General features: G+C 37.1%; 1 protein-coding gene across 1 annotated transcript in view; it reads right to left on the bottom strand.

Annotated features, from left to right (window-relative positions):
• Nucleotides 1-12,897, bottom strand: part of ndst3 (N-deacetylase/N-sulfotransferase (heparan glucosaminyl) 3) — a 63,897-nt gene that overhangs the window by 16,095 nt on the left and 34,905 nt on the right. The window contains exon 6 of the mRNA XM_039692562.2: nt 12,623-12,751. Within this exon, the coding sequence (XP_039548496.1) occupies nt 12,623-12,751 (129 nt within the window). The remainder of the gene's footprint in view (nt 1-12,622; nt 12,752-12,897) is intronic.

Below are 12,897 nucleotides of genomic sequence, written 5' to 3'. Positions count from 1 at the left end.
TATATACATGAAAATACCTAAGTATGTGTGTGTATTTATATATATATAAATTAATTATACACAGTGCACCCACATAGAATGTAAACACAAACTTTTATTTTGGATGCGATTAATCGCGATTAATCATTTGACAGCCCTAGTTTTTACCTTTGATTGTTTTATTTATACTCTTTCACACATTACAAAGTAATTAAAAAAAATCTGTTGTTGATTTCAATAATAAAAAAAAACAATAACAGTCGATCTCTAATAAACACATGTACATGAACCAGCGAAACAACAAAAGACAGCAGAAGCAGCACAAACTTCAGCATCCACACGTTTTAGCAGAACTTTAGCACCGACATCAATTCATTTTCCACATAACTCCTACATTTATCGTGAAATGGGATCTCCTATATTATATCTGTCTGTTTATTAAATTGAAGGTAAAAGAGAAGACTGTGATCCATTAGAACAGGCTGTCTCCTGTAAGCTGAAAGTGTTTTATAATCAGCCAGGATCTGGTTGGAGCGTGTAATGGACTCTGTATCAGGGTCTAAGTGCGGCTCCCTCAGAAGGTTGCAGTGGATGTGGTAGCGCGGCGCAGCAATGGCAGAAGGCTTTGATTGATGGATGGGATGCTAGGTGACCGTGAGCAGGGCGGAGAATATTTATGGGATAATGAGACAAGTTTAGCAGCTTCTGTCACACTGGCATGCTTTATGCCGGACTGGTGTAACACACACACACACACACACACACACACGCTTGCGTACACACGCGCAGCCGCTGAATTCAATTTAACCCTCATGGGAAAACGAATGGGACCTGTGATATTAAAAAGATGTCAAGTATTATAAAGTATTTTGGTGGGATTGTGGTGAATGTTCGCCTTTGCTCCACACACATAAGAACACAGGCTTTTCCCATATGTACAACATCAATCTGACCACTGAACGAGTTCTGCTGTACCACAAACAGACTGATCAAGATATGATTTATGCTGCGCTTTCAGCAGTCAATAACAAACACACACACAGACTTTGTAAAATAGACACCAGAAAGCAACAACGCCTACACACACAGCCATAGGTTGTATGATTCATTTTACCTAACAGCCAGGGCAAAGAAAGAGAGCAAAAAAGAGGAAAAGAGAGTAAGTGGGTGAAAAAAAAGCATCCTTAAAGGATTTCAGGTCCAAAAGCATCTATCCTGCTTGTCCAACACAGACTTGAGAATGCCAGCACAAGCTACCATTTTAACAGCTAAATTTGGACTACCTATTGAAAACACACACACACACACACACACACACACACACACACACACACACACACACACACACACACACACACACACACACACACACAAACAGCGAGAGGATCTAAAGGGTTCCAAACAGATGTTCTTTCTGGAAGAGGTTCAGGACCTGACAGAATTATAAATCACTAGCCTGAAAAAGACATGAAAATTTAACCCGCAAACACACACACACACACAATACACGCACACACATAGACATGCACGCATGCACGCACACACGCTCACACGCACGCACACATGCATACACACACACACACACACACACACACACACACACACACACAACAGTCGGTAGCAGCAAAATTACATTTCCATTGAGTTTAAACAGAAGAACAGTGAATACAATACATAAATAATCAAGAAATATAATAAATAGTATATTTAAATATCTAAATATAGCAAATATTAAAGAACTTCTAAACTCTAAAAATTAATAATAAGTGGCACAATATAAAAATGGAAACAAAACAGTATTTTATAAACAATTTAACAACATTAAACAATTTATTACATTCAATTTGTATTTTTTTGTGTTTAATTAAATAACAGTGAATTAAATTATTATTTCTAATATTATAATTATAATTAATATAATATCAATATTATATATAATTATTATAATTAATACTGATCCTTTAACTCAAAATGTTACTCTGGTCCAATGATAATTTGTTTTTTGTTTTAGGTTATTTTTCACTAAAAATTCATGCTATACAATTTTTAACAAATTAAATAAAGTTGTAACAAAGATTGTGCACTTGACCTACACTCAAACAAACACACACGATCCCAAACATACTGTAAGATCAGGTAAAGTTCAACTTTTCCTCATTCCCCAATAAGCAACAATCAATTTTACTAGAAAACTAAAATGTTCTACTGTTAATTGTGTATTCTAGTCCAGCTCACCATAATAAACTAGTTTTAATGTTGTACTGTATATACTTTTGGTATTAACAACAAAAATGTATATTCTACTGTTCTATTCTATTCTATACAGCAAACCTGCAAAATCCAACTTGATCTCTTTTTTCTATTCTATGCAGTATTAATATTGACCTACTTGTTCAGATTGGTGGAACATGATTATCACATGTATACTTGTAATGACTTGGCCTGGCCATGGCATTAACACACACACACACACACACACACACATGCACGTACACACGCAAAACCTAAAACAACTTGTTTAATATCTGTTAGTAAGGATAGTATGATCTCTGAATAATAACAGTTTTTAAATGCAAGATATTTAAAGTGTACCACTTGCAATAGTTTCACTTTAGCACAATCATTTACAGTACGTATAGCTTTAGTGTGACCTCAGCACTATTTCTGGATAACTAAAGTGCATTAAATACCAAATTATTAAATTTAGCAGACTTTAAAGTATACCAATTTAGTATACCTTAAGTACAATTGCAGGGTATTTATATGAAGTACTTTAATAAACAAATGTATTTGTAGTATACTTAGCAAAAAGTTAATGTATTTTAAATACATTTCTTTTTTTACATTCACTAGAGGATCCACCTGTTTTTCTCCTTCTTTTTTTAAAGATCTGACATTCACTTCCCCTCTAAAAGCTATCCCAAAAGACTTGGACTCTTATCATACATTTATGGCATGTTGACAACTTTTTTTCCCCCAAAAGCTTCAGTCCAGTGTAACCAAAAAGGTTTAAAAAATTCAGGAATTCAAGAATGGGGGAATTTTCATGTTTGTATATTCTGATACTACTAACCTACAGCAGATTTTCACTGCTAAATGTATTAAATGATAGTTTTAATAACTATTCAAATATAGTGGTGCTGGACAACCGTCTTGGTGTTTGTATCATACTCATAATAAGACTCAAAATCACACACACACATATCGCACATATCGGCTCATTTAACAGGAGAGTCCAGCTGGAAAATTTCAGCCTCAAGCAGCCTCTCTCTCTTTCTGTCCTTTATACAGTCTCTCTATCACTCAGACATAAACAAACATATACTCCCCCTCTCTCATTTTCTCTGATTGAACATCCTTCCTTTTCTTGAACAAACTGTTTAGTTATAGTCTCTTTCTCTCTCAGTGTTACAAGTTCTTTGAGAATCATCCATTATCAGGATAATTGAAAGTTGACATCAACATACATAATGATGATGAATCTGAATTTGTTGTGTTGCTCTTAAAGGAATAGCTCACTTTTTTTTTCATTCATCACCCTTATGTTGTTTTAGTCTCCACTATTTGTTTTTCTGTGAAAAAGAAAATCTTTTAACAATTAGTTTTTTAATTTATGCAAGTTTATAAATATAAAAACATATAAATGTATATTTTTTTACCCTTCTCATAATAACATAAAGGGCTCTATCTTGCACCCGGCGCAAATGACTTTAAACACTGACGCATTTTTCATTCCTATTTTGCACCCGTGCAAAGCGGGCTTTTTTCCTCCACAGACGCACGTCGGTAAACTAGGAAATTAACTCGCGCACCCTGGGCGGGTCGGCGCAAAAAGGAGGCGTGTTTCGGGCGCATACAATCCCTGGTGCTATTTTGCAGTTCCAGAAAACAATTGCGCCGCTGACCAGAAAAAAACTGGTCTAAAGTCAGTGGCGCGTTGCGCGTACATTCAGATGCTATTTTAAGCGTGCATGCTTGGCCATAATACAGAGTGTGAACAACGCACATACACTGTAGATGATTCTCTCATCTACACAGATGCATTTTACTTTTTGCAAATGAAACATTATTATAAGGAAAAATATATAAACATGAGGGAAATCATTGTTGTGTCCATGACCATGGGAAAATATTTATTAAAAAATTTAATAAATATTAAACAAAGCTGGGAACTTGACTTTGGTCTTCCAATGGAAGACCAGATATGGTGCAAAGTATTAGAACATGCTAGATGAATTACTAAATCAAACAAATCACATGAAATACAATATGAAATCATTAACAAGCTGCATTGACTCCTTTAATTCGAAGTAAATATGACACATGTACAACATTTTGCTTGAAGTGTAAAAGAAACATAGGTACTTATTTCCATTTAATATGGACCTGTCCCCTAATTGCATCATTCTGGTCTTCAGTTGTTCAGGAAATTGAAAAATCGTTTGGGATTAAAGTGCCATTGGATCCTAGATTGTGCATTCTTGGTGTAAACAATTGTGTGTTGGAAACAAAAATAATATCCATAATGTTGTATGCTGCTCGTCTTTCCATACTTCATGTCTGGATTAAAGAATATTCTCCTACTTTAACTCTTTGGCGTGAAAAACTCTTGTCACTCTTACCATACGAAAGATGGTGGCAAAATGTACTGGAAGGAACTCTGGATATTTTCGTAAATGATTGGTCTACCCTTAAAGAGTATTTTGGACATGAATGGCAAACAATAACATGTAATAATATGGACTGAAACCAAGAAATGTACATTTTTTTGGATTCCCGTTCGACATTTATGTGTGATACCTGTGTATACATGAAGAAATTGATAATGTCGATGTAGTAGACCTGAAATTACTCTCTTTTTTTCTTGTTGATAAGATGTGAACATAAACAGTTAAAAAAAATATGTATGTATAACCGAAGTTAATTTGGGTGGGTTTGTCCCATCCCCAATGTCCCTTCTCTTTCTTTTACGGCCCTGACGAGAACATCGATCTCCTCGGCTGTGAACCGATGCTGAAGCGCGCCTGGTAAATGCGCCGTTAAAATAGAATTGCGCCATGGAACAAGCGCACCTCGTTCATCATGCTCCTAAAGGGAATGTGATATGACGCTCTTATTGGTTTGTTTCTGTTATGCCCAAACCACACCTATGAATAATGAAGATACTTCAGACCAAACTTGCGCCCGTCGGTAAAATAGCAACAATGCCCAAGACCCGCCCACAAAGTTACTTGCGCTTTGCATTTGCTACTTGCGTTTCAGATCGTTAAAATAGGGCCCAAAATATCACTGAAGTCGCAAAGACCACAATGTCTATCGCCTTCAATTTCGCAAAGCATGTATAAATCAGACTAAAATAAAAATTGTCATTGGTCTTATAGGGCTTATCCAATCTCACAAACGGTGAGATTTAATAAGTATATAGTCTGTTGTGCTGCATGTTTCAGAGTTAAGCAAATAAGGCATTGTAATTCACATAATTTCCAACGTTTTTGTGGACAAGTAAGTAAATTTAGATAGAAATAGACAAGTTCTTTAATTTTACTAATCTATAGTTAATGTGAAATATTTTAATTTTATTTTACAGAGCAATTGTATTACAATTTAAGTCTTAGAGATGATGATGGGCATGAACGAGGGTAAAATGGAGTGTCAAAAACAGTGTTCTCCCCTTACGTTATGCTCTGTTAACCTCATGTTCTCAAGCAAAGCACAGCACAGCTCTCTCTCTCTCACACACGCACACACACACACACACACACACACACACACACACACACACACACACACAGAGAGAGAGAGAGAGAGGACCTCAATAATGAATGGGCAGATAAATGAGTTTCCATTAAAGCCCTCTGGACAAGGTGACAAAGAAGGCACAAAGCATGGCATAATTCTTTTCTTTATTTCAATCAATGTTATACCAATGTTTTTTTTAATGTAATAACAATTTTATCACTGCCATAAAATGTTTAATTGATGCTACTGAACAAAGAGAAGAGAAGAAAAGAGTGATGTATGTCATTAATAAGTAGTGCTCTGTCTTCATGTTAACAGTGATTCATTTTAACACAAAAGAATGTGGCTGTGATGAATAAATCAAAAAGCCTACGGTCAGATTAATGTATGTATGTGATGGGTTTGAGTTTAATGTAGAAAGACAAGTGTGATCATGTTACTGGTAATGTGCATCTACAGAACTCTCACAGCACTTCATAAGCACAATAGTAGATTGGATGCTTATTGTAGAAGAATATTCAAACAAGTTCCACAAAGGAATCTAATTGTCTGAAATCTTCCTTCATTCACTGTGATGTTCTGATTGGACATGAAGTGTAGCTTGGAGATTAAAGACTCACGTTTAATTTACTAGCCATGAAATCCAGACTTCTAAGTCATGACCACACAACCTCCTCCTCATTACCTGCATTCCAGTCTCAAAACATTAGCAAGCAAACTAAACGCATTCAATAATTACCCCAGAAAACATTTAGCACAGACAGTTGCTGCTAGTTAATTATCATATATCTATATTAAGTGGTTTCTAACTATATAATTATAACATCATCTTAATTAACATTTAATTATTCATTTTAATTAATTGTTCAGAGATGTGGGTCCATATTGACATATGGACTGCACATCCATTAACTGAATTTCCAGTTCCACAACATCCCAAAGATGCTCTATTAGATTGAGATCTGGAGACTGTGGAGGCCATTTAGTGAAGTCGTTGTCATGTTCAAGAAACCAGTCTGAGATGATTTGAGCTCTGTGAAATGGTATGCTATTCTACTGGAAGTAGCCATCAGTATATGGGTACTCTGTGGTCATAAAGGGATGGACATGGTCAACAACTATACTAGAACAACAAGAGTCCGTGCACTCTTAGAAGAAAAGGTTCTATATAGAACCTTAAAAGGTTCTATCAGCGTTACGTATTTGGAACCCCTAAAAGGTTACTCAGACCAGCCTGTCAGGCACCAACAACTATGCCATGTTCAAAGTCACTTAAATCACCTTTCTTCCCCATTCTGATGTTTAGTTTGAACTTCAGCAGATGGTCTTTACTCTTTACCATGTCTACATGCCTGAATACATTGAGTTGCTGCCATGTGATTGGCTGATTAGACCAATGCTTAATGAGCAGTTGAACCGGTGTACACAAGTGGCCGGTAAGTGTATTACAACAATTGCAGCTCTTTTAATTGGTTATTACAAAAATCACAATCATTTGTGCCCCATTTTTACAAACACACACAAACAAAACTTTAGCTATTTGTTAAATTCTCAGTTGCACTTATTTTTGATAACGCCCCTGTTCTGATGGAATGATCTTGATTAGCCCAAAATAAAAATACACACAACACAGGAAATGCTAATTTCCTAATTGTTTACACAGCTATGTCAATTGACACCTTGGCTAAGCCCCGCCCTCCGTATTTACTGTTGCTACGTCTGTCAAGCATTCGCGGCTGGCACATCTATTATAGTGTGTATGCACAGGTGTCAGACATTCCCAATGAGATTATTAGTCATTTTTGGCGAACAAGTGGAATATCTGAGAGAGCAAGACAAAAGGGACTATAGTATTCTATTCGAGGGATATATTCATGACATAATATGCAACCCATTACAGAATAATTTCTTAAAAATTGAAGCCAAAGCCTATTGTCCCAGCGCAACACCAGCCACCTTATATGCTGACCATTCAAATGGGAAACACACAAATTGAGGAACAGTGCACAGCAGGGTATATGAAAATAATCCAAAAAATTATAAATCAAACAGCTTATCCAAAAATCTTGTGGAATAATACTAACACCGGGAGAGCCGCGATTGGATTGGGTTAAAGTTACTGAACGTAATGTTAGTAGGACGTCCGTTAACAAAATGCTGAAATATATTTTAAAGTATGTCAGTGAGCCTTGTCTTGTCTTTAATCGTCTTATTTTACGTTATATCATAATGACCAAAGAACCGTCAATATTTCCAATAAATAGGTGTTTTTGTTAACCATGTCGACATTTACCGGTAGTTGTGAATGGGTCTCCCACACTGGTTGATCACGCCCATCATTTCTCCCCTTGGCTTTTAGATTTTCTGGAAGGAAAACAATTCCAATCCCCCATCCAAACTTTTAGTATACCGGTATCAGATTTGCACAATCCATACGCACAATGCTTGAGCATGTTTCCCTCGTTCGAAAGCTTGCCGAACCTCCCACCGAACCTCCCTCCCATAACTTCCCATAGTTACGGTTGCTAATGCCTGGTTCAGATTACACGATTTTTTGTCTGTTACGATAGTCACTGTGTCAGATTACGCGATTTTGACTCCTAAAATCTTGTTGTGTCGTGGACAAGACACATGTCAGACTACACGTTGCTTCCTGACCAGTCATCACATGCCGTCCTTAATGGTGCGCGTGATGTCATCGAGAAGGCGAAACTAGTAGCGAGTGACTTCCGGAAACGAACGTAAACAAACAATGGATGAAGCAGTGAGTGTTGTATTGGATGTCCTGTGTTCAGAAAACAAAAAACAATGGACACGTTCCTTGTTTCCAAAAAAAAAAAATGGACACGCAATGGACACGTTCCTGGATTGCTCAAAGAGGACAGTATGGGTTGTCAACCCTCCAAAGAGAACTTGCGGTAAAATATTGTTTTCTTAAATATTTTTACTTTTAGTTTTAACGTTAGCACCATCGTCTCTCTTTCGCTTCACCTTTTTGAAAGTTGTGTACGGGAAAGCTTCTGTGCTCCTATTGGTCAACCTCATACATGTGACGGAACCGTCGTGGACGACCGTTAAAAATGAAACCTGCTAGTCTTTTTGTCGTGATGTCGTGAAGTAGGTTGTCGCCCACTATGACACACTATACGATATGACTCTTGCGTCCCGACGCCCGTTGTCATTTACAAATCCCCACTGACACCCTACGTCAAACGGATCGTGCCAAAAATCATGCTAAAATCGTGTAATCTGAACCAGGCATAAGACATGATTGGCCAGTGGTGGTTTTCGGGCGTGGCTTAGCGAAGGGTCAATTACAAAAACTATAAAAGGGTAAAATAAAAATAACAATAAAAAGAAGAATAGGAGAAGGAAGAAATGTAAGAGAGAGATTTTGGAGAGGATATAGGAAGAGTAATATTGTGAGGAATGGTGGAAGAGTTAGAAAGAGATGAGGGGAAAGGAATAGATGGTATAGGAAGGAGATGGAGCAAGAAGAGTTGAGGATTTAGGAGAAGCAAGAAGAGCTGAGGATGTAGAAATAGGGGTATAGGGAGAAATGATGGTGGAGTGGAAGGCAATGGTTTAGTGCAAAGAGCAAGAGAAGAAAATATGGACAGACATGGACAGATGGGAAGGGAAGAGCAATGTGTTAGAGGAGGAAGGTGAGACAGAAGGATAGGGTACAGACAGGTTTCAAATTAAATCAGAGCCACCCTAATTGACAATGTCATAAATTATGGTCATTCTGTGAGGGAAGCTGGACAGAGAGTTCAGTCGAATATTGTGCCACTGTCAGTGTCCCTGAACAACATGTGCTGCAATCCAATGGTGTTGTAGCACACAGCGCTGTCTTGGGGCTGCACAACACAGCTCCAAAATTGAGCAAAATTCGGTAGTTGTTTGGGACAATTTCCAATTTCACGGCACTGGTGCAAGAGTGGTTTGAGCATCACCCACATTTCAGGATGGTGTTCCTTCCAGCATATTCTCCTCTTGAAGATGGAAATTATATGATCGCAACCCTTACAACCATGTAAGTCTTCTTCTAGCGGCCCGTGGAGAAGTTGAGGCACAAGGATCCACAACTCCTAAAAAGTTATGCTATGATGTTGATGAAATTCTTTGGCCAGATGTTAATGAGAGGCAAGATAAAGTTAATTGATTTTATTTTGAGGGGGATAAAATTCATTGTTATACAACTAAATTAGTCATTAAAGTACTTACGTGAGAAGAATACGTAAGAATATGTATAAATTATTATTTAAATTCAGTTGATTGACATGCATTGTAAGACTAATAGAGTTAAATGCAAACTCTGGATCAAACCCTTGACAGAGAACATTTATATCGAGCGTTTGCATGTTTTTTCAACTATAAACTTCCTCTGAAACTCAGAGTTTGTTCAATGAACTTCATGCAACAGGCCTGTGATATTCAACAAGCCTCTCATTCTAAAAAAAAAAAGTTGTTTTTCATTCACAAAATAATCCACATTCACCATAAAAAAATAATACAATATTATATATAAAATAATAAACTGAAAAATAACAGATTATATGTAAAAAATTAAAAGTGAAGACTGTATTTTTCAATGTTAAATCAAATCACTGATAGAAAATTTTGATAGTAACTGGCTTATGATGTAGCCTGGCTAACGCCAGACCCAATTCTCGTTGAGACTTGGGCCTGGGAACCACATGTACATTTTCTCGTATTTGAGGCGTGGTTTACGAATGCCCGGCGCCGTTTATTGGGTGCTAAGAATGTCTATCAAATGCGCCTGCACGTAGCTCATGTAGAGCGACAGAAATTAGACAAGGAAGAAGAGGATGGGTAAGATATTTTTGTGTAAACAATGACGTTCAGCGAGTATTGCCGTTTGTGCAAGATAAACATGAGGGTCGAAAGTATATATGGACACTCAACAGACATGTTTTTATCAAAAAATACCAAGTTTATCCAAGAGGTTAGCATTATTAGGGGTGATAGTCGCAGCGGAGAAAGGGGAATCGCGAAGATCCTGCTAGTGTTGCTTGAACCGAATTTCCAGGCTGGAAAGAGACTTGCCTACATTCAGGCAATGGGAAGAAGAGTTCTGAATCAAAGACAGCAACATAGCCAAAAGGCAACACGAGCCTAGTGACACCATCGAAGACCCCGAGGGCTTTGAAAAAGACTTGCCCAAACCCTCAGAGTCCACAACCCAGGTATCATACGTTTAATTGTCTATTCAATTGTTTCAGCTTCTTAAATAATTGATGTAACAGCTCATTAGAATCTCCCATTAAAATAAACAAACCGCTTAGGTGAGTCGCATAGATGTCATCATCGTCTTGCTGCTCCCTCCCTGTTCTGTGATTGGATCCCTAAATGAGGCGAAAATCTGGACCATGGAATCCATACTGCCTTTCAGCGTGAATAAAATTGCGCTGCGGGAAGGCAGCATGGGGAAACCCAGACTACGTATGATGTTGAGTTTAACATATAATTCAATATACAAGTAAATATAGTGCATTGATCCGCACTACCAAAAAGAGAAATTATTCTCAGTACCTTTTTCTAATTGGGTCCTCTTTTATTCAGACAACAACACAGACAAACACTTAACACACTATTAACACACTATCACACATTGTAGGCTTTGGCAAAGTCAGTGTGAAGTGAACAATCTTATTCCATACAGAGTGAATACAATACTACATCTTCACACCTCCATATCTCCTTATGTTCATTTCACCCACCCTCTCTCTATTTGTGTCTGTGGGTTGTTTATTATTGCTGGTATAAGCAGATGACCAGGACATGAGAACACAAAATCTCTGATTACATACAGCTTGTTTTTCAGGTCAGTGCAGTATCATGGGAATGAGTCAACCCTTACAAATTGCCTTTAGCTAAAGGAGAAGATTCACAAGGATGATTCCTTCACACAAACAACCAGAGTGTGACTTTTAAACATTACATTTGCATACCTTATACACATAAAGGCAGCAGGGGATGTTAGCCATTCACAATACAGTATCCATCTATCATTTAATGTACAATATCCATAAATACTCCACAGCTGTTCTTCAGGGTTTTAGGCATCCAGTAGCGACGCAACCAGTGTTATTTTAGTAGTATTTATTCATATTTTTTTATTTCATTTTTATATTTTAAACTTTAATTTGAATTGTAGTTTAATTTTAGTCATTTCGGTATATGCTGTCATTTAGTAGATTTTTTTTCTATTTAGCTGAATTTTTTTACGTTTTATTTGTATTACTTTAGTTTTTTTTCCATTTAATATTTTTATTTGATTTTGTTTCAGTTTTATTCCAATTAATGAAATTATTTGTAATAGTTATAGTTATAATTTTGGTTAACAATAACAATAGACTCAACACAATAATCTGTTCATAGTACATAAGCCAAAATTGCATGCACGACCTTTTCCATGGGAAGCATTTTCTTTTAAAATGTAATAACCCCCTTTTCGCTACCCAAACTATGCACTGCTATGGTTAGATACATTATTTTGTTTGTGCGGTCTGTGACCCTATCAGGACAGACCTGTGACTCAATTTTGGGTCGCAACCCTCTAGTTGAGAAGCACTGATTTAATGTATAAACACACAGCACACATATTACACGACAGTACACACTCTTGTTTTTCATTTCGCTGCTGCTGATTCAAACAGGGCAGAGTTTCAACATAAGAACAGTGATTCATGCTGGGAGAACAAATCTATAAGCAACACTAACATGGAAACCCAGCGAGAGAGAGAGAGAGAGAGAGAGAGAGGAGGGGGCATGAGGACAGAATAAGATAGAGGAAAACAATACAGCAGGCTGATAGGATGAAATGAGCAGAGACAATAGGGAATAGCAGTATGTGTGTGCCAGTGTGTTTTACACTTACAGGGTTGAGCAGGACAGTCAGAAACAGCTCTCCTCCTCGTATGCTTTTGTCCAGTTCTTTAGGGCCTCCTGGATATTCTTTATAGAAGATGGTGTGTGTGAATAAGCCGCATGTCTGACGGGGCAGCACCTGCTCACACAAAAAACACACACACATAGTTTTAGACTACAAAGTCTATTTCTAGTCAAAAGAGTTCAAACCCTGCTTTGTATTAAAAAAAGAGAATTATGGTAAATTTATAAAGCTCTGTGATGTTTATCATGTAATACTCCCAG

This window comes from Pimephales promelas, chromosome 6 (assembly GCF_988280905.1).
Source record: "Pimephales promelas chromosome 6, fPimPro1.hap1.1, whole genome shotgun sequence".
NCBI lineage: Eukaryota > Metazoa > Chordata > Actinopteri > Cypriniformes > Leuciscidae > Pimephales > Pimephales promelas.
This window is presented reverse-complemented; position numbering and strand designations above follow the sequence as displayed.